General features: G+C 40.5%; 1 protein-coding gene across 1 annotated transcript in view; it reads right to left on the reverse strand.

Moving 5' to 3' along the window:
* LOC108977999 overlaps positions 1-24,059 on the reverse strand; it is a 64,678-nt gene that overhangs the window by 16,140 nt on the left and 24,479 nt on the right. Inside the window, exons 2-6 of the mRNA XM_018948030.1 lie at positions 19,090-20,002; positions 13,647-13,829; positions 11,787-13,513; positions 8,649-8,784; positions 4,094-4,345 (exon numbers count right to left, since the gene is read on the reverse strand). Of these exons, the coding sequence (XP_018803575.1) occupies positions 4,094-4,345; positions 8,649-8,784; positions 11,787-13,513; positions 13,647-13,829; positions 19,090-19,885 (3,094 nt within the window). The 5' untranslated portion in view covers positions 19,886-20,002. The remainder of the gene's footprint in view (positions 1-4,093; positions 4,346-8,648; positions 8,785-11,786; positions 13,514-13,646; positions 13,830-19,089; positions 20,003-24,059) is intronic.

Consider the following 24,059-nt stretch of genomic DNA (forward strand, 5'->3'; position numbering starts at 1 on the left):
TGGCGCCACGTAGCGAAAAGAAGAAACGACTGGCGCGCTGTTGTTAACTCGGCTATAATCGCGTAAGCGGTGTCTACGCCAATCAAGAAGAAGAAGAAGGATGGATCATCTGAGACGTAGCCGCGGCCAACATTTGAAAGAGATAAYCTTCAAAAAATAAATGACAAATAATGTTCTTTCGAATGACAATAAACATTCCCCATTRAATTTGAAGTTCCTATGYTTTTTCTTTAAAAAAGTAAGGAACTTCGAAATGGMTTTATACATTGTATCTGAATGGCTGTATTGTAGCAAAAAGTTCTCTTTCACTTGCTGGGTCTGGTTTGTCTCTTTTAAAAATAGGTGCAGTGTATCTGCAGAGCTTATTTTAAGTTACAGGGTTAGTACAAATTGAATCTTTTCCTTAACTTTTCTTCGACTTCGTCTTCCCGCTGTTCTCAGGCCATGCCATCACAACATTGTAGATTGCTGGTGTCTAAACTTCTTCACTGATTGCGGYTACTGAAACCCAATCTGCCACTCTAACACAAGCACACAACCACCTCCAGCTAATCTTCGGTTGCAAGCAACCTGGAGGCGCAACTAGCCACTACGCTGCTAATTGAGCTGAGCATTTGCAAGCCGATTCTAATGCCAACTAATCAAGCGATGTCCTCCAGTAATTTTTCACAATCACAAGTCTTCTAAGTGTATAATTTCATATTGCAACACACCGGCACATACACACACACACACACACATGTGTGTGTATATGGAGTTATAAAGTGATCGGCAATAAAATTGTCAAGCAATAACGAGCAATTGCAATGTAATTAATTGTGAAACCCGAGTAACAAATTTCCATTCCCGGCCACATTGTAAACACGATTTATTCTGTAATTCAGTAAGATAATCGCACAGAAGCCACAAACAAAGTCACCACACGCTCGCTGCAGCGAACAAAGTAGAATAGAGCGCGGCTAGCGCTAAGTAGATTGCGGCGCAGCGCTGTGCCGGTGATTGTTGATTGTGGCGAACGGCATGTCACATGGCATCGGATCAAACCAATCAACCAGCCAAGCGATAGTAGTTGTCGAGCAACAACAACAACAACAACACTGTGTAGCAGCATTGTGACAGCAAAGTTATTGCAACACAAACCGTCATGGCGCAGCAGCGGCGGTTTTAGTTGCGGCGGCAACATACCACAGCAGGCATTGCAACAATATGTAGCAACGACAAGAACAACAACAACAACAACAGCTCATAGACGATTTTAGTTAATGTGGTCATTGTACTGTGTGCTTTTCACCCCAAACAGATGCCATACTGCTACGCCAAGCATCATTGGMAACAGCAACAACAACGACAACAACAACAGCAACAGCAACACGCACTAACAAGCAATTGTGGCGACAATGCGACATCGGCAATCAATTTGTGCCGACTACGGGAAATTCAATCTGCGAATCGGCAATTGTTGCTGGCTTTCGATTAGTGTGTGTGTGTGTGTGTGTGTGTAGATACTTGGAGACTCAATCAAATGCAAAAATGCGGTTGAGTGTCACGTACATATGTATGTATTTGTGTGTTGCTACCGATGTGTTACTGCTACAATGACGGTGGTGCTACTTGTTGTTGTTGTTTATTCTTTTTTGTGCTTTCGATTTTGCATGCAAATGCGTTGTGCGGCGGCGCAGTCAGTCTTGTGTTAACTATGCAGCCGCAAATATTGGTCAGGTAATTGAAAAAACTGCAACAACAACAAAAACAAAAACAACAACAACGAGCACATACGAACACGCATAAAAATAGTTTAGTAGTGATTACCGTGTTACGCTGTGGCAATTGCGGCTGCGGATACGGTGCTGACGGCGGTGAGGTGGTGAATTTTTCAATTAGTTTAATATTGTGTTACATGTGCCACACCAAATGATGTTCGAAATGCGTGTACATACATATCTAAAAGCGAATCTATTTATCATATTTTAATTTAAGACGAGGGATTATGATATAATTCKGTGATTGCATTGTGAATTTGAAATGCAATTTACTTGCTTCTTGGCAGCTAACCAAATTTAGGTTTGCAAAAAGAACCTGATCTGCAATGAATTGTATAAACTCCCCACTATTGATGATGACCACAGCAAGTGTTGTGGGTAATGTCCGGTTCCTAATTTGGGAAGGTGCCGCTACCCGGCTGGTTGATGTCCTCATAAAAGTAAAGACAGACACTACTACCATCCAAGAAATGCGCTGGATGGGACAAGAGTGGAAACGAGTAGGTCTTTACTACAGCAGCTTCATAAAGGCGCCCAAATTCAGTATTGGCTTCGTGAGATGTCATCGAGCCCTGGTATTCACTCCGGTGGATGAGCGTCTAGCCTTAATCCGCATCAAAGATAAATTTTTCAACATACAACTGATTTGCCTCGATAAAAGAGAAGAACCAAGACTCAAGATGGCTTTTATGAGAGGCTGAAGTGCGCTTATGACAACCGCTGCGCTACCATGCGTAAATTGGGATTTTGGCGATTTTAATGCTAGGGTGAGCAAATAAGGCAAAGGCACAACAAATGGAAAATCCAGCTTCCATGGCGAAACCACTCTAAATAGCTCCAGGCTGATCGAATTCGAAATATGGTTGTCTAAATTCCTGCACAAGAAAATTCATCAAGTTAGTTAGCTGCCTCGGGAYCGAAAAGCTACCAACCAGATCGGTTATGTTCTTATAGACGAAAGACACGTATGCAGTGTTTTAGACGTTCGTAAGCTGATACGACCTGATATCAACACGGACAACCATCTTGTTGTAGCAACGAAACGAGTCCTTCCTCTCCTGCGCAGCAAAGCACTCCCGCCAAAAAACATAAATACAATTCGACGTCGAGAAACTATAATCACAACCGAGAGCTGGACGGTTTCTACTCGACTTGCACTGCTAGTGTCTGAGAGCACTCATCAGCAATTCGGTAAATGGGAACTAAGGGAAAGCATTTCAAGCTATAGCAAACGGGACCTCTAGTTTTCGAAAAACAAAAGAACAGCTGGTTTGGCCTTGTCGCAGCGAAGAGAAAACAGACTACTTACCTCGCAACGTTACGATCAGCCACAACACACGCCGGATGGGAAAGATGTCGATAGTTGAAGAGGGAATCGAGACGCATTTGCGGATAAAAAAGACAGAGGCCGAAAACGTGAGTTCGATAAGTTTGAACAGCTGGCCAAAAGGGGTAATGCTCGACTAACAGAAGGTTTCAAGACCGGCGCATACTCCTGATCTAGTGACTTATGTCCAGAGCATATTGAAGTTATGGAGGGAATACTGCTTCAGTAYGCTAAACGGCAGTGGAGATGGCGAACGCCCACTTCACAAAAATTGATAAGTCTCTTTAATATCGCATATAAGATGTTATCGAGCGTGGTGAGCGAAAAATTGAAGCTCAACGTCAACAAATTGATTGAACTTTGTCAGTGTGCCTTAAGCGGGGAAAATCTATTACAGACCAAATATTTATCATATACCAAACCCTGTAAAAATCGGCGAAAAGAGGGTCGACATACAGCACCTCCTCGCCGATTTAAAAGCCGCCTTCTTCCAGCACCAAAAGGACCTACCTCTATGCCGCTATGTCTGAACTTAGTATTCCCAGAAAACTACGTTGAGCAACACCAAAAGCTTCGGCAAAACAGAAAGGTATAAATCTGTTTGTGAACGAGAACAAGACGAAATATCTCCTGTCATCAAACAAACAGTTACCGCATTCGCAACTTAACTCGCGTGTCACCATTGACTATCATAACTTCAATGTTGGACATAATTTCGTATATCTTGGAACCAGCTTCAACATCAACAACAATATCAGCCCTATTTTTGCAACTGTTTTCATTCGTTGAAAATCTTCGAGATACCGAGATGAAATTCAAAAATTTTTAAGTATAATTTTAATACAAACTTCGCCAAATAGTAAAAGAATGTCAGGTATTACCATCGACAGGTTCGCATATCAAGCATCCCTATCTCATTATACCCATATGTCATCACAAGTTGAACTTTAAAAATATATCCATACCCACTTTTGTAATAATTGTAAAATCAATTTTTGCTAYTTACCTCTGCATGGTCCCGGATATGCAACGGCAATGGACCGACCACTTTTGCAAATCATTCGGTTTATATCACAAACACTACGRTATGTCTTTCCATCGACACCGCAGACGGCGCGCGATGGGTCGATTGGCAACGCTGCAGTGGCGGCCGCATCATCTTCGGGGCAATCAATTTTACAAGCAATACAGTGGGGTATTGTGTATTGATCTTCAACACATGTGTGACCGTTGAGGCATTTCACGCCGTTGCACGAAGCTGAGAAATAGAAATGAAAATTTTATTTTTTTTTTAAATGACCAAATTTTAAAACTTAAAGTCAAAATATATATTTAGTTCGATAGTTTATTAAGACTATACTGACAATACATAGATACAGAATAAACTGAACTCATAGATAAACTGAAAATAATAACGGTTTGACGAGATAACCATTGATTGGCTAATTTTAGTTTTATTATTCAACGTCTYTTGCGAGCGCCATTCGTTCATCGTTGGGCCGTTTCGACGTMRTATTCATAAACCCAYCTCTTCTCCCCAGTAATTGAGTGTGTCGTAAATGTAAGATCCTCAGCTAGGTTGTCAAACTTCTCTTTTGCGACCTCTATTTTTTCGTCGTTTTCCAAAATATTCGGGTATTTTTATACGAATCTAGCATTTGCATGCTTTATAACCAAAACTCTAATCAAATATCAGCGCGATTTGTTAACCAGTTTGCTTACAGCAGATGCTTGAATCGATACATCTTAGTAGCGCATTGCGATTTTTACAATAGATAAAAATATCGAACAAAGAATTTCTCTAAAATTTTGTAATTCTCATCAAATTTCGTGTGCGGAATCGTTGCGAATATTGAAAAAGACKTATGGTGATTATGTTTTATCAAAACCACAAGCCTAGGGGTGGTACAAAGCCTTCAAAGACGGTCGAGAGATCGTTAAAGACATGCTTCGTTCTGGACGACCTTCGACCTTTTCAAAATCATGTTAGAGAAATGACAAGAAAGCTCGTCAATTCTCGCCAGTCCGTTCGAATGATTTTGGTGAATATTTTGAGTATGAAACGCGTTCTTGCTCGCCTCATCCAGATAAAGTAGAATATTTTTTATTTAAGTTGCCGTAAAAGGTATAGGAATTGAGAGAAAAAACGAGCTGGAACCAAAAAAAAAAAACACCAAAAAATTGCTGAAAAGTCTAGATGATGCTATTTTTTTGGAATTTTGTGGTTTGGTGCAGCATGAATTTATTTCAGAGGAACAGATGAGTTCWATTTGGCCGTATTGAGATGTTTGCGTGAGAATATTTGTCGAAAACGTCTCGAATTGTGGAAGAATAATTTATCGATTTTACGCGATGATAATGAACCATCCCATCGAGCCACGATTGTTACCGAATTTAAAGCAAAAAACGCAATGAATGAATTCAACGATCCAAACTCCATAAATTGCCGCTCCGTTAATYTCGTTTTCAGTCGATCGAAGACAATCGAGGGCAACACTAACTTSCCAATTTTCGTGACAAGTCTCGAGGAGTCCAGACATTCCTTCACAAGGTTAATAACGCTAACGCTAACGGTAAAATTCAGACCCAACTAAAATTCTCAGGCCTTCGGGCTCAAATAAAATTTTTTAGCAACTCTAAGTGCTCTAAACAACTGAGTTAGTTTGGTCGACTTACGAAAATATTTGAATGCGATATGCAACCAACTGCTGTTTCAGCAGCAAYAAATTGCGCTTGAAAGTGAGTTCTAAAAATAGGCACACAGGTTTTGCTTTTAATTTGTTTTGCCATGCTTAACCAGCCATCGAACCAAATTGAATCATATTACAACAACATTAGCGCCAATTGAATGCAGATGGCGAATAGTTAACAAACAATAGCAACATGAACAACTAGTATAACCAGCGAATCACTCGTTTGCAACTAATAAACTGTCAAATTTATCATTGAACATTGCAGCGAAGCGGCAACGCCTTGGCGCCATCTGTGACACCAACAAAATTGCAATATAATTTTTCATGAAATTATTTTACGCATCGCAGACGACSGACCAGCGACGAGCGGACGACGACCACGGACGGACGTTCGACAAGCCACAAGTGGCRAACGCGATTTGTTGTTGCAATCTTTGGCCGATTTCTGTTGCCAGTTGGTCGATTGGTCGAGCTGGCGACAGTGTGCACAAGCAGTGTTGTTGGTGTTGTTGTTCATGTTGCAGCTGATGTGTTTTATTTTGGCCATGGCTCGTGGCAATAGTCAGCGTCAGCGTCAGCGTCATTAGTTGTGGCGGCAATAATAATAACAGCAACAACAATAGCAAAATTAGCCAACTGTTGCTTGCTCTGTTGTTATTGGCGTTGTTAAATTGTTGCTGCAGCATTTTAGGCACGCGTTAAATGCAGCTTGCATTTGCTGTTGCCATCGTAAATAGACGGTTGCCAAGCGCTTGAAACGCCTTGCATCGCTTTCAGATTCAATCAGAGTGCAACAAGTATTTTGCCATCGGAAAATTACAGACTCGACTCGGATTATCTTTATTACCGATATGAGCGCACTCTGGCCGTCGTCCGGATGGCTTCCTGCTGCATAAACATATGCAAATGCATGGCCAGATAGCCGAGCAGGCAACGATTACCGGCACTAACGCACACACACACACACACACAAAATATTTTTTGTTGCTTTTTTGTATTTTTATGTAATCAACGACGATATTTAGTTATAACCTCTTTTTTCTTTTGACTCATAGCAGCTTTGGCACGATATCAAGTGTTAATGTCAAGTGTATGGCCAAAGCATGTCTCACACTTCGTGCGTCGCCGATCGTAAACGATTTATGTATGTGGTAAGTACATATTGTATATAGATAAATAAATAAGAATTAAACGATCAATTAAAAAGTCTACGGCCTACTATTTTTGACAAAATTCGTTTTTTTGTCATTCAAAACAGTTCCCTTCACCGATTATAGCGACCCTCCGTCTTTTCGATACCATTTTTGTAGTACGAATTATCCTTTGCTTCAAAATAGAGTGAGAGGAAAGGGATGTCAGGTCTATAGGTTTATCGAGGCATGCAAAGAGGTGCTTAGAGTCATGCGAGGACTCATTGCATGCATATTTTTTATATCGGGTCAGATTCTGGATGAGTAGGAGTTTAGTCGACAACTCGAGCTCGTCGTATGCAATGGGTAGTRRTTTGACTCCAAGTACGYCATTCACTGCAGCCCTCTCAGTGAAAAGTCCACGGTGAAGATGTTTATKGTTCCATTGTGAATGGCGGTTACTGCGAAAATACCCCAGCAGAGTTCATTATGCTCCTTAACTGAGAGCGTATACCTACAATTATTTTTGAAATAGTGGCAGTGCCATAACCCAGAATTCAAATGAAGCAAAAAAAATCTTGTGATTGATTTTTATTATGGGTTATTATTATTGTATTTAAATTGCTCATATTCAAGCTTAAAAGACATATAATTTCTTTAAAGAATAAGATAAAGTTCTTCTTTAAAGAAATAAAAAAGTTTGTAAATGAAAATTTCAGCTGTGATTAATAATAGCAGTATTGACGATTTTACATCAAAAACCAATTAATTCACTATAAAAATATAAACTAAAGTTTAAACAATTAATATTTCGTCGAATGATCGTTGTTGGATAACACAGCTGTGCATCTCCTAGGCATGGTGTTCACCAAACGCTTGTATTTCAYGAGAGGAGTGGCCTTCCAAGCCTTCTTCACAGCACTCCATAATTGCTTCGTATTTGACGGATTCTGTTTCCCTATAGCTTCTCTCACCTCTTCCCAAAGATTCTCAATTGGATTAAGGTGACTGAGCCGGCCAACCCATAACCTCAACTCCACTTAGAGCAAACTAATTTTTTGTCAACCTGCTGGTATGTTTGGGGTCGTTATCTTGTTGATAGACCCATTTCAACGGTATTTTYCATTCAGCGTGTGGTGGCATAGTCGACTGTATTGTTGAGGCCATGAACTATCTGTGTTGGTGCTGTGCACTAAACGAAAGCCATGCTGGTGGGTTGCTAGACTACTACGACTGCCGGTTCTACGTTTCCGGAATTAACCCGGATTTTATCCAGTCCGAATTGACGGTTGGAAGGTTTTGTTACGTGTTTGCTATAATAGTCAGAGAGCTATCTTCTATGAGCCGCTTGCTTACGGCCAAACTCTTATTTCGTATCTGTGTTGAATACAATTGGATCCTTTAAAGGAAGYAGTCACCCAGAATGTCATCCTTAGAGAAATTACGGGGTTYTCTTCCTAGCAAGATAGGGTTCGAAACCAATAAAGCAAAGTCAAAAGTTTGACATACCCAGAGCAATGGAACTCGTGTAACAAATCTCTCTATTAGAGTATAACGCTAGCCTTGAGTAATAACTGTTATGCGCGAACTTCAAATGTTTAATTTTTGGTGATAAAGGCGAGGAAAACTGTGATGCTTAGTCTCAATCGAATCATTAGTATAAACTCGGTACGAATACATTTTTCCGATAAATTATTAAACAGTATCTTGTTTTGTAATAACCAAAAATGATACTCACTGCGACAATGACCGCGATATGCCACAGCCAGCGTTGGATTATTGGTGCGGCAGGCGCGTTTCTTCAATTGACATTCCGTGTTGTAAGTGCGACCATCTGTGCCGCAAACCGGATGTGGGCCATGGAAATTTTCTACCTATTGAAAACATGTTCGAAAATTATAAATAATTCAATTATTTAGAATACATTTTTTGTAATACTGATGCATATAAAACTAATGATAAACTTAGAATAAATATTCAATCCTTTTTTGTATTTCAATGAAATCGAAAATGATCATTCGTAAGCTCTCGAAATACGTTCATTTTAATTGGAGCTGTCATATTACTAACTATGAGGTTTATTAGGCGTAWTATTTACATGGGTTACACTAAAGAGAGTAGAGGTATTTTTCAGTACAGCCGTAAATGAGAGTGTACAAGAAAAAAGTGGAAAGTCGATTCGGCGTTGTTCGCAGCAACTTGGACCGTCGCTCCAACGACTAGGCGCATTTTACGTCGAGATTTTAAATTGAAAGCGTACAAAATATAGCTTGTGCAAGAACTGAAGCCGCTCGCTCTTCCCAAACGACATCGTTTTGATCTATGGGCTCTTTAAAAGTTCCAAGAAGATGCGACTTTTTCAAGCCAAATTTTTTTCAGCGATGAGGTCTATTTCTGACTCAATGGGTATGTAAACGAACAAAATTTCCGCATTTGGGACGAAGAGCAACCAGAAAAGAGCTACCATTTCATCCAGAAAAAATAGCGGCTTGGTGTGGTTTGTGGGACGGTCGAATCATCGGTACATATTTCTTCAAAAGGGATGTCGGTGAGAACGTAACCGTTAATGTTGACCGTTATCGCGCCATGGTAATCCACTATTTGATGCATGAAATTGAAGCTCGTAATCTCGSCCACATTGGGTTTCAACTATATGGCGCCATTTCCCACACATCGCATCAATCATTCGCTTTTTAAGAGAACTCTTCGGTGAGCAGATAATTTTACCTTTTGGGCTGGACCATTGGCTACCAAGATCGTGTTACGCTAGACTTTTTCCTGCAGGGAATTGTAATGTTACCAGTCCAAATGCTCGAACGCGTCATCGAAAATTGGACTCAACGGATGGACCATCTGAGACACGGCCAATATTTGAATGAGGTAATCTTCAAAACATTCTTTGATCCTTCGAATGATAATTARCCTCYCCATTAAATTTGAGGTTTCTGTGTTTTTTATTKAAAGACRATTATTTATTTAGAGAACCTCATGTTCGAACGCGGCGAGGCTAATTATTTCATGACGCTATTTGCCAAAGATTTATGGCGGAAAGGAAAGTGGAATCATTTTGTGAAATTGGAAATGTATTTTTTCCATCTCATTTCATTTCAAAATAATYCCTTCCCGCTGCAATACACTTATGCCAACGAATTTCCCAGYCATCATAKCACTTGGAAAAATCCTCTGTCATGATGGCTATCAGAGCTTTCTTCGATTCAGCTTCAAAGTGGTCATGTCAGTTTGCTGAATACCCAGAAGTTACACGAAAATGTGGCGAAATAATCGCACTTCTTTGCTTAATAAATTCAGAGGTAGTAAAAGTYGAAGAACTCAATTTGAGAGCTTCAAAAAATTACGCCTATCTCTAACGCGAGCATAAATTAAAAACTCATCTTACAATTTGATTGCTGGTATACTGTATATAACTCATACACTTAGAGACACGTAAATTTTAATAGAAAAATTAAAACCATTATGTATAGTATATGGAGGATCGGGTCGATACTATACCCGATTTTATCTTTTTCCCCAATACCACTTACTATTAACATGCCACATACTAAAAACCAAACATATAGAGTAAAGTCAGCCGGAATTTCGAAAATCCTGATATTAGCTATATAGGGACTATGTCAAGTTTTTGCCCAATTTTAGCTATTTTTGACAAAAAAGATACATTATTATGAGTAAAACACGCTCTCTCTTTTTCGTTGAGATAACTCACATATTGGCCGACATAGTCACCTGGAAGTTCGAAAATCTTTATATTATACGTATAATATTAGGTTTATGGGGGTTAAAAAAGTATTGGTCCGATTCAGTCCATTTTTGACATGCAACGATTTCGTCCATTTTCGTACCGTGATATAMRAATATAAGGAGAATRYCAYGTACCAMATTCTGTCGTAATCGGTTWATCCCGWKGGCGGTACCACGCTCATCRTTGGAGGTAAAAYTCAATGTATTGCGCGCTTCCGATTTCATTCATTTTCACACTGTTGGTAGAAGTTCTTGCAATATTCCAGATTTGCAAAATCGGTTATTGTAGCTTAACTGGTTTAGGAGATAAGGTGAAGCCACGCCCACTTTTTCAACATTTTTTATTCGCAGGTGCCCTTGCTATTGCGATCCCTGCGTCAAATTATTGGATATTTCAATTTTTATTCAAGTTACAGGTTGCACGGACGGACGGACGGACAGACAGACAGTCACTCGGATTATAAACCTGATATAAACCTGTATCTAGGCGATTAGTTTTACGTGATATGTACACCCGTTAGGCGAATAAAACTATAATAWTCTGTAGCAACTGGTTGCAAGAGCAAAAAAGGAGGTTTAGAAGGTTTGTTACATTAGAATTTCTATGGGTAGTAGCGGATTCAGATTTTTTTTCTGGGGGGAGGGTATTTGCCATCCAACATATTTTGTATATTGCTGTTATTTCGTAAATTCTTCCGAATTTGATTTAAAGTTTCCGATTTTGGAGAGGGTTTTCGTAACCAAACCGCCTAGTGGATCCCCCATATAATTAARTTCCTCTCGATGGTCTTGATCAGAAACGATTGAACAATTGACTAGGACGCAAAAAGCTCTATCGATACTTTTAAATTTTGGCTGGAAGTGGTAAAATCATATAGATCGAGATAAAGGCACAGCCATTTTACCAAAGCAAAGATTTTTAATGCTGGCATCTTTCAAAAGAACACTCTTTTTAATCGACGCCACTTATCACAGTGCAATTAAAATACAAACTTACGGAGTTAACGAAATTAAGCAAGGAACTACAACATTGTAGCCGCAACTAAAAATCCATTAGAGAACCAAATACAAAAATAATAAGAGGAAAAGGAGAWGTAAAGATTCACGTGAAACTCACCGCTACTTCAAATTGGCGATTCGGGAATCCGTAGACATTGAAATCATCGTATATGCCATCAAGTAGTGTCGAGTCATCTGAATTAAGAGATGATTTGCCAACGTCAGCGGCAACACCTCCATCGCCGGCAGCAACAGCATYAGCACCGAAAAACGCCTCAGACGATGCGCCGATTTTTTGCTTTTTCACTGCCGACGACGGCGATGATTTTGCAATATGACTTCCGTGATTTAATAAACGACGATCATCAGATGGCGACATGGAATTTACGGGAGTGGTAGCAGCTGTTGTCTGCCACTCCATTGTTGTKGATACTATGGGCGTTTGTGTTGATGTTRTTGTTGTTGTTGCTGCCGCCGTTACCATCGGTATGTTATCGCTGTGCGCGGCCAACGAGGATGTTGCAGACGAGGTGCGCGTGCGCACATTGTTGTCATTGTTGTTAGCATTGTGATCCTTTAGCTTCTTGTGCTTTTTATGTGAGCGGTGATTGTGCTGATGGCTAGTCTGATGTTGTTGTTGTAGTTGCTGTTGTTGTTGTTGTTGTTGTTGCTTCTGATGTTTGCGTTTACGTTGCTGATGGTGATGACGTTCACGTTGTCTGCCGCCGTCAATATTGTGCTTACCTTTGCCTTTATTGCCGTTGTGGTTGTTATTGCTGTTGTCGTTGCCGTTGCCGTTGCCGTTGCTGGCGCTATTAACATTCACCGTATCGCCTGCTGGCGGCAACACCTCCTCGTGATCTGGAGCGTTCTCGACCCGTCTGGCATTTGATGCGCTGGTTGCTGCTGCCGGTTGAAAACGTTTTATTATGGCGAAATTGTTGTTGTTGCTATTCTCCTGCTGRCGCTTGCTGAGCTCCATTTCATTTTCATGTTGTCTTCGTTTCTTGTTGTGATTTGAATTTTTATTTGCCTTATGTCTAGACAGCAAATGGTAGGTTCTTCGTGACTCCAACGGTGGTGTTCTTGTTGAATCATCGCTACTACGCCGATGATTGCCCGTCGATTCTGCGCCAACGACGTCACCCAACCAATCATCATCGTCGTCATTTTTCGCAACAGCAAAAGCATCGTCATCATCATCATCATCGTTGTCCTCGTCGTTGTCGTCTTCGTTAGTTTCGTCATCATTCTCTTTGTCGTTGAATTCATCATCGAAAGCGTCGCGACTAAAGTGGTTGTGATGTTTTCGGTTATTCATTCTTACATTACTAATAATCTGTATACGCTGCTGGACGGGTTTCTCTGTGTCATGTTCGACAYTGGCCGTTATTAAAAGTCTTCCCGGTTTCTCTACACGTCTACTTAACTGAGGCTTCTGTTGGCTTTGACTTTGCATTATAATCAGTTTTCTTTGGTTTTGATTTTGATTTTGATTTTGTATTTGCATTTGCATTTGGTGTTCAACACCTAAATTAACATTTGTAATTTCGCTACTTAAACTACGTATGTCGCGCGGCGACTTGCCTTCGTTGAAGAATGCCGCAGCGTTGTCGCCTTCAACGGCTTCTTCACCCCCAGCACCGGCATCGAATGCGCCAGCGATGATATGCCTATTCATTCGCAACTGCTCGTTATGTGGTTCGTGTCCACGATAAATCTTCGCTTGGCCCCGTTGCTTGTGTCGCTTGGCCGCTCCACACTCCGGTGCGCAGACACATTTCGGACGGCCCTTGCGCTTGACACACTTCTTATTCCAACTGCATTGCATGCTCTTGCAACTAACTACGTTTGTAGGAAACGRTAAAAAAGGGATACAGTTTTTGCATAGTTATAGAATAATATAATAAAACGAATATGTGTAGACCTAAGTAGGATAATACTCTGAGAAAAACTCTTATAGAGCTTAGTTACTTACGCGCACAAGGTGAGCAWGTCATGCCATCACCAACGGTTGTYGTGAAGAAGAACTCTACATCGGTGACATCACGATCCGTATAGAAAAGTTCCGGATAGCGGCAACACTCGGCTTTGGTGCTGTTCCTCAAGTAAATCTCGCTGCATTTGCCATTACTTTGTGAYGAACGCCAGCAGGCGCCGGCTGTAAGGAGGAATAAGAACGATATAGTATTAGGAGCTTAAGCCAAGGAATGACAAGAGAATAAGAAAAATAACAAGTATATCAGGGTTAAGGTCGGGTGCAACAGAACATTTCATACTCTTGCAACTTGTCAGGATCAAAGCTGCWAAAATACCTTCAGSTGTTGACAATTGATTTTAAAAATCTTGCGAAAGTGCTYAATATTTATTGTTCGACGAAACCGTGTATGTGTTACAATAAAATTTGTACCTTATCAACTTGTATTATAGATCACAGGCTAAATTAATGTAATAACTATATTTCACATCCTTTCAACGAAGATTAGCTTAAAGACAACCTTAATTAAGACATATATGACAAAAAGCCCATAGAAGAGGTTTAATTTAGTATTTCGAGATGATATGCAAAATATCAACCAGAGGATCAGAATTTATTATATTAAGAATATGAGKTTTGTACCGAGGTTTAAACTAATTTCATTCATATTAAGCTTTAAAAACATATTTTTTCCTTTCACTAAAAGAGCACCGATATTGACCAACCCAAACAGTTTAACGAAAGATGGGTAGTCAGAAACCACTATATAGAATATATTGCGTGCAGAAGCCTCTTCCATTGCTGTCCATTGCCTTAACAAAATTCCTTCATTAAATCCAATTTAATATGCACAGGTGGTAGTAATACCGTTTTGGGTTCACTGGTAATGTTTTCTTTTTTTTTTTTTTTTTTGTCGCGGAGGAGTGTCTGACTATCCTATTCGCAAAAGAAGCAACAATATTTCGTATGTATATCCTAGTTGCACTTCAAGATGAAAGCCTATTACTTGGAGGTCTCCACATATTGCCCAACCATACTCATGATAACGGATGTGCTCGAAAAGAACTCTCATATTCCCACATGATTACTTCATATAAACCACATGAGCTAAGGGCACAGATGGATATCTGTTACCGTTATGAATCAATACCTTTAAACTAAGTTTAGAGGAATCAATGAATATATGCCCATCACGTGTATCATGTTTCTGTCCTAGTGCGTTAAACAAAAAGTTAACTTCGGAACAGTATTCTAGATCTTCACCTTGAAGAAAGCAATTTGTGASRTCTTTCTGTAAAAAGTAATACATCACTTTAGAGAMATTTTCAACGTTTTAGTTTGGATGCTACAAGTACGGACTGGGATTTTGAATGGCTTAGATCTCAAACTAAGTCATTAGTTCACCCTGTGAAATTAAATGCGGCACTGTGAACATCCTGGTCAAATAAAATAAAGGACCGGTTGTCATTTCCATTGCGGTTTCTGTAACATCACTTGAAGAGCTAGTCGATTCTAGTTCTTCATTGAGACTCCGCGATTCTGGCTCTTTTGGAATACCAAGTTGTTCACTATGTTTGACAGGTTTAAAGTTGATGGTAAATTACACTACTTAACCGTACTTGAACAATCCGATTTTAACAATTTTTAGGCCAGAGGTGCCATAGTTTAAAGAACTAATCATGCAAAGTTTTATTCCGTTATATTAATTGGTGCTTTMTTTGTACGCYGAATGTGAAAGAATCAGATGAARTTAAAAATTATATTATGTGGGACCACGCTACGGTTGTAGTCCGATTTCGCTCATCGTTCACATAGAGTGTGTGTGTTGAAATTCACGACAAGCGCAATTTTTATTGCACTAGACCGAATTTTTTCAGAAAAAAAATCTGCTTCATTTCAATGAGATGTTTTTCAGATTAACTAGATATAAAGTCCGCCGTAATCCCTATGGGTCGAGTTCGACCATATTTGGATAAGATGTGGCATACTTTGTGCTGTCAACGTTTATGACGGAATTTAATATTATATTATAGAAAAGAAAGTATAGTTCTAATTCGATTTCAAATTGGATGTCAAGACCATGTTGAAATTGGTCGAGTCGTTACTGAGTCATGTAATTTCGCCTAAAAGTGGTCATTGCCATGCTCATTGTTCATTTACTATTCTATCTTTACCATTAAATTGAAGGCTGCTGTTATGATTAGAGAGTTATCTCACTTTTAGATTTGCGTTTAACTTTTTTGGTTTAGGATGGGTGTAACTTTTATGCGATTTTTCATCTGAAAACCAGTCATCTAAAAGAAAATAATACTATCTCATGTAAMTCGATTCATTTTAGCAGTTAAAAACAATTGTAATATTGGATCAACTATATATTTGTAACAATTTGAGGGTGTGTAAAAATATGGTGGCAAACAAACCGTTTACTCGGGAAACAATCGTACTTCCGGTGCGCAAATGTCGTCATATTCAGTGTCGTGCTCTCCATTCAAGTGTGAGATATGTGCTCATAAGMGGTAGATMYAAAAATAAAGACAATAATAAAGCAACAACYAATTGATTCATAAATATCAATAAACAAATCACTTATGGATTTTGCAGTCGAAGAAGTCGCCGGGGCGCTTGGCGAGCGTAAACAAGCGTGCATGCGCGGTCATTAATTCCCACGCGCGACTGCCATTCATCTCGCRGAAACTCACAGAGTGCAGAAGTAGACGCTATAAATATGCAAATGCTAAATATACGCAACAAATCTGTATACACACACAGCCAAACAAAAGTATTAGCTTGATAATTTATTAACAAGCGATTCAGGAACATTTCGATTGCGTTGGCCGTAAATGGAATTTGCCTATGCTTCAAATCGACACGTTTATCCATAAAGCCTCTTTTCTATTGCTATTTCTATTTCTATCCTCATTCATTTGTTTATGTCTGCCGATTTTTATGAGGTAAATTTATTTTGTAAGCGATTTGTTTGTTTTGGATTTCTCGGAATCAACAAATTTTTGACTGGATGATTGGATTTGATACTATTCTTCAATGATTCTTTTTTCCCACAGCTATTAAGAGCGGATGARTGTTTTACCTTTTACCTAAGGAGTCGCTATCATTGATGAATTCGGATTTAGTGCCAAGGAACTAGCAGTAATGATAGTTGTTTTTGTATGCCGCCGAAATCAGTGTCAAGTTTGTAAATAAAGGAAACATAATGCGGCTATTGAGATTGTAAAGGGGTTTTTTTTAAGACATCTTATTATTTAATGTGATGACGATAAGGCTTTATCATTAAAAGTTCTATTTTTACGATTTCACCAAGACTGCATATAGTATTGTAATTCCCATCTTCACGATCAGCCATCCAATATAACCTAATCAAATCTAGATTAGTTTGACAGAATCGCGACCAAGAGCAATCTAAAATTAAGCATAAAGGATTTGCCACTAGTATGTTTTAAAAACGATTTCGGACAAGTAACCGAATAAATTCTAGCCACGAGCCCAATTTGACCACATTTGTCGCATGTGGGAACGCAACGAATATTCGAATTCTCGGGATTATCTGCTTAGAGTAACCACAAATTAATTCAGCGGTGTTAACAAAGCACGATCTTGGAACCGACGGTCCCGCGTTGCGAGATAATGCGCTCAACTTTCGTTGATTGTATGGCATATTACTCTTACTGGAACCAAAGTCATCCACATCGATATTCTCCCATTTTGGCATGAACCATGAACCAGAATCGATGGCTATATAACGCTCTTCATTGAAGAAAAGAAGTCAAAGCTTCATGAAGAATAACAAGAACTCTCTGTAAACTTTCAGACTTCCTGACTACTTTTTTTCAAGCTAAGGTTTCTACCATCTACGAAATATCTCTTGTCTTCAAACAAACAGTGTCGCAATCGCAACTTGGCTCTCACAGCACATTTKATAGTCATAACTTCGAAGTCGATGATAATTTCGTCTATATTGGAACTAGCGTTAACAACAACAGCAATGTCAGTCACGAACTCCAACGCAGAATAACTTTTGCCAACAGATGCTACTTCAGACTAAGTAGGCAATTGTGAAGTAAAATCCTCTCTCGACGAACAAAGACCAAACTCAACAAGTCGCTCGTAATTCCCAATATCTTATGAGTCGGCGTTACGACTTTTCGATTTGTGGTCCATTGCACATTGGCAACGGTGAATACCACAGTCGAGGGAACAATGAGTTTTACGAAATATATGACGAATATATTTCTATCATTATGGTAGCGATAGATCTTCTGTTCCCAAGTGCAGCTTTCTTCAGAGAGAATAACCAATCTGAAAGCACTGTGCATTCAAGGCTGGTTAAGGAATSCCTAATCTCGTTATGAATKRCATTGAGTAACTTTGTGATGATACTAGTGGGGGTGCCAGGAAAAAGCGGAATCATTGGTAATTGCAAAGCTGATGAGCTTTAGCCCAGCTATCAATGGAATTGGAATGGTGTGTGTTCTGTTTTTCTACGTTCGCGAAATCAAAGCTTAAATACTTGGGAGCTCAAAATTTTAGACATCTCACTGAGGGGATGCAAATAGAAATTAAACGCGTAAGCGCCTAACGCTTAATGCGGTTTGCTGATTTATTAGATCAGATATACGAGTTCTACTTTTATGATTTCACATATAGTAGTGCGATTCCCAAATGCGACGATCTTGACGATCAGGCAACGAACCTAACCCAAGCTAACTTGTGTTGTACGTGCGAATCCCAACAGAGAACATACATATATAAAATTGCAGAAGTCGTTTATGTTAGTGGACATCRTCAAGTAATGATAATATTCGGAAATTATTGCGGGCATACACTTCTTATAAAAATAWTTCGGCATTCGTAAGCTGACCAATACGTGCAGGACACTACAAGCTCAGAAGAGTATAGCCTGTGCATCATTATAATGCTTATAGAATCTCTCATTATAAGTAATAGAAATGGAAATCAGCGAATTGACACTACTTCCCTCGGGACTTCCCGCATACTGCAAAGACAAAACAAAAATTCTGAGTATCTTCGGACGAATTTGAACCCATGACTCTTCGGGAAATACTCACGCTCATAATCGCTTATACCCGACCGACGTTTATTCCTTGTAAAACGAACTAATTTACTTGAATTGAATAGTCAATAAAATACGCGTCTCCATTCGTAGTTAACCCTTCCTTACCCGGTCTAATATCGTTTTCACACCTCTACATCAAATAACCATTTTGCTGTGGACTCGTTAAGGCATTTGTCTACATTTGTCTAAATGACATGACGGCTGGGAATCAGTTAGGACATCAATGTCACTCATTAAGATGTAACGTCACACACACACACACACACACACACATGCAAGCAGGCGCGTACGCGCTAACATGCCAATTACATGCATTCTCACACAACAACAATATCAACATTGATTACTCACCATCAACTAGAGGCGTCGCATTGAATGCCAATGCCATAAATAATATTGCCGCCAGTGTTGAGAGCACATTAAGGCGTCCATTCCCGGCACTKGCCGACGTTGTGTGCCACCGTTGCAGCATTGCTGTTGTTGCCGTTGCTTTTGTTGACAGCCGCGCGACCACCGGCGATAAATCTTGCCAATTGCTGTCACTGCAGCGACGACTGCTTTGATTACACGCCAAGCCGCTCACATATAAACAWTGCTGTTGTTGTTGCTGACGCGGCGCTAGCCGAGTTTGGCTGTTGTTGGCGTGTTGACGCATCTGTCTTTGCCTCCATTGATGGAGACGCTGCGCGATTTGGCATCGCCTGCTCGACACTTTATCATAATTTCGCCGTTGATGGCTCGTGTCATCAAAGCGTCCGCCGACGACTTGTCGTCGCTGCGTTAGCGCCACGCTGTCACTCGGGCGTCGGTCGTCGTCGCGCTCATGGYAAGGTGTGTGCRTCAGTAAATGGCCGACGCAAAAAATAAATAATTTAAATATTAATTTAATTTCACATGTAATACGTTTAGTGTTGATTATTTGATTAATTGCATTATTTAATGTATTTTTGGCATTARCGCAGCGGTCCTCTGCCCCCGCAATGGCAGCGCGACGCCGTGGTTGGCGCGGTCTTGGCGTTGCGTGCGTATGCGTCATGCTTGTGTGCMCTCTGCGTTTGTATTTGTAATTGGATTTGAGAAATGTTAGTGTGTGCGTTGTATTTGTTGTATTCTTAACGGATTTTGTAAACGCCGCGATTTCGCACATTTTCACTGATCCTTAATTTATGCGATTTTCGTGTGTTGGAGTTGGAGTAGAGAGTCTCTGTTAGTTTGAACTGCGCCGAAGCGCTGGTGCTTCAAAGTGGTTGTCTCATGATATTCACTGGAAAGAAAACAAAAGTAAAATTTATAAATATTGTKCGACTGCAAGCAAGCTTAGTTTTATAAAATTTAACATACTGTATGATACGGATGATGGACAAAGAAAGTATGCGGTAACGGTCGGAGTGCCACAAGGTTCTGTACTTGGCCCATTGCTATGGAACGTATTGTACCAACTACAGGTACAAATCACCGAGTACGCGATTACCACTAACTATAGTGGTAAAAGAACAACTTTAGAACCGCTGCAATCACGCGGCGACAACGATCAAAGAATGACTCACCGCAACAAATCTCCAACTCGCTCGGCAGAAAGCTGAAGATGTGCCGATCACAAGCAGAAACAAACTTAAAGGCATCAGACTAAACATCAACAAGTACCTAGAAAAAGGTATGTGAGAAAGCAGCTTGTGTAACAGCCGCTGTAGCAAGAATAATGACCAATATTGGTGGACCAAATCCAAAACGGCGAGCGCTATTGGCCAAGGTGAACCAAACAATTCCGATGTACGCTGAGCCCATATGTGGATCATCTATCCCAAAAACRGAGCGAAATTTACAAAGCGACTCAGTGTCATTGGGGTTACATGCGCATTTCGCACGATATCCCATGAAGCGGTTGAAGTTATAGTGGACATCAATTATCTAGAGATAATGGCCATGGAACTCAAAAGAGTATGCGAGGGGTCTACAATACTGTGCAGGCGTTTAATAGTGGAGGAGCGGAGACATGACAGGCAAAGAAGCCTCAATGCATGGCAAAAAACGATGGCATGTAACTACAAAGGGGAAGAGAGCCACACACTAATTAAAATTCTACAAGCATGGTTAGATAACAAGCATGGAGAAACAGATTTAAGCCTGTTTTTGACGGGCATAGGTGCTTTAAAGAGTATTTCCTGCCAGCGACATGAAAAGGAGAGAGCCGATCTAGAGAAATTGACTATGGACCGAGAGAGACACCGGATAACATAGTGCGGTTGATGACTGAATCGAAACTAGTATGGGATAGCATGAGAGCGTGGTGTGCTATAGTTTTGAAAGAGCTAAGAAGGAAAGAGTGACAACGCAGCGAAAACAGARGAATGAATGAGGAATAGGCCAGAATGGCGTGCTGGCGAGCCGAATGACAGTTCCGTGTGGCAAATAACAAGAACTGAAGATGAAACGTGTGAAAGAAGGACACCAGAAAAGGAAAAATACACCATACATTTTTTGATAAAGACGAAAAKGAAACCCAGGTGACTAAAACTGTAAAATGTAATATTTCTAATAAATAAGAATTTTGMTTTCATCAATTTCCTATCAATCTGATGTCGAATATGCACCACGCTTTGGGAGGCCAGTAGTCAAAAATATCGATTAAATAAGGCATTCGCAGATGACTCATAACAAACTTGATCTATTACTGATGATAAAAAAGGSATCACTTATCACAACGTCTAGCGAAAACGGTCGCGGTCCGTTCGCGGAATCCAGCGCAAACGGTGGCCAAATCGGAATGGAGACAAGAGACTCATCTACTATAAGCTGTTCTTCGACCAAACTGTTATTTCAGACCAATACTGTCAGCAATTGTATAGGCTAAAGGGAGAAATCATACAGAAGCTGCCAGTTAAGGCCAATGGGAGACGAATTGCGTTCCATGGGAACAACGCCAGGCCACACACACCGATAATGTCGCGCTAAAAGCTTCAAGCGCTTGGTTCGGAGGTGCTTTTGCATTTACCTTATAGGAAAGCGATGGCACTAAGTGGTTATCATGCTTTCTGCTTCTGTGCATGACGAACACTTTGTCTGGTGATATATTYGCCTGAAGCTAAACTTGTGAAAATCTACTGTCCTAGAGATGGGGCTTATATGAGAGTGGCATTAAGAAATTAGCTTAATTTAAATATTTTTGCATTTATTTTGGACCTAAATAACTAGAATCACTTGAAAATATCTAGATAAGAAACAAAAGTTTTCAGTCTTATATCAAACCGTTAAGAGTTTGACTACTCCAGAGCTAGGACGATTTTCTAAACGGCTTTTATTCGATGGCCGAGCTGGTAGCTGCATCGTGCAATGAGTAAATTTGGCGGTCGTACCAGACCAATAAATATCGGGAAGGTTTCATAAATTACCGGAATATTTTTTTTTTGATTCAAACACGATACCAACAAATTTAACAATAAGGAAATTTAATTTTTTCCAGCAACTTAATTGACCGATAAACGCGATTCGGAAAATGCTGGAATGAAATATTTGTAAATACTTATACACATACATATTTAAGCACATACACACGTATCTGTTATTAAACAAATACCACARGTTGGCATTGCGAATGCAATTTGACGGTGGCAGCCGCGCGGAGCYAGTGAAAGAAACGCGAAAGCAGTAAAATGTCTAAAACAAAAACAAAAAAAAAAAGCACATCGAAAAAGAAAATCGAAAATCCAAAGTCTGAATCATAACAAGTATGCATGCGGTATAGGCGTACACATGCTCGTCTGTATGTATGAGAGTTTGTGCACGCTGGTATGCATGCGCTTGAAACAGCCGAGTTAAAAATAGCAACAACGTGAGGCAAAAGTGCGCTCATTGGCGGCCGGCAGCATTTTTGGAATGCCATAAACCAAGCGTTCGCAATGCAAGCGAAATGAGGAGGCGAACAGACAACAGACAGAAAACGGACATGCTTAGCCGCGGCGGACGGAACCGCGAGCGCGTAGGAAGGGAGGCGATACAGGTAAGTCCAGACGCATGTGGGCTGACTGCTGCATACACAACCGAACATAGACACACACACACACACACACACATGTGTGACTAGCCAGCCAGTCAGCCAACTAGCTGGCTGTGGCCAACCAACCAATGTTTGTCTGCTCAACTGGTTGGCCTACGAATGACCATTGGCGCGTGCTCAAATGCGTTGGTGTTTGTTGACGACTCTACCTGCKTGTGCGTACGCTTGTGTGCACTCGGGCAATACCAGCCAAGCGTGTTGCTGCACTACGCTTTGCATTAATGCAATAATTTTCGGTATATTCCAAGAAAGCTGCTTGGCCAGCACGTTATCGTCGTCTTGCCGCAACTTATGGACATTACAACCGAACGACCGGCCAGTCGRCAGTATGCATACACGTCCGCCCGCTCGGCTGACCGTCGCAGTAGGTCGTTAATTGTTTACGAGGAAATGTAAAAGTGTGCATTTCAGCTTCATTATCAGAATCGAATGCGAGTGGCGCATTGCCTGATGACTGCCAGCCGGCTGTCTGACTGACTAGTTGACCGTTTTGCCGGCTAGCTGACTGGCTTGGATGGTTGGTTGCTTGGTTGCTTGGTTGGCTGATTGGCAGCAAGCAATGGTCGGCACAGCAGCTGCCGTCGTCGCCGTATCTGCGGTCATTCAGCCAAAACTAGTCAGCCAGCCAAGCAACCGGCCGGCCTTTGGACCGGTTGGCTTGGCCGTTCACTAGTCGCAAAATGTCTTGCGTTGGCGCGAAAAATGCAAACCTAACACAAATGAAAAAAAAAAACAAAAGCAAAATCAACAGAAGAAATGAAAAGCAAATGCATTACGCGCACTCATACTCACACATACACACGTACAGCTGCGTCTGTGTAGCTTTGTGCGTTTGCAGTTGATGACGTCTGTGCTGTAGTTATTTTTGTCACAAGCATTTACTATTTGTTATTGTTGCGTATGCAYGGCAGCGTGACTAGCAGCGCACGCACGTACGTATGCATATACACGCAACGTGCAACACGCACGCCCTTGGCCAGTCTTTTACGCTTCCAGCTATTTTTCCAGCGTAGACTTGATGGCTTTATATTTAGTAAGCCATCAATGCTTTGTTGCACATGCTCACATACAAACRGATTGCATCCATACCACACTCATAGGTGCAACTGCAGTTGGCAATACTCATGTAGCCAGCACACATACCAACATGATGCATGAAAGAACATAATATATCCCAAGGGACGCAAGCTTGATTTTATTGACCGGTAACCGTTATTACTAGGGCGTATAAGAGGACTAATATAAAATTATTTTCCTGTTGTCTTAA

Source organism: Bactrocera latifrons, unplaced genomic scaffold (genome assembly GCF_001853355.1).
Source record: "Bactrocera latifrons isolate USDA-ARS-PBARC rearing strain unplaced genomic scaffold, ASM185335v1 scaffold_99, whole genome shotgun sequence".
NCBI lineage: Eukaryota > Metazoa > Arthropoda > Insecta > Diptera > Tephritidae > Bactrocera > Bactrocera latifrons.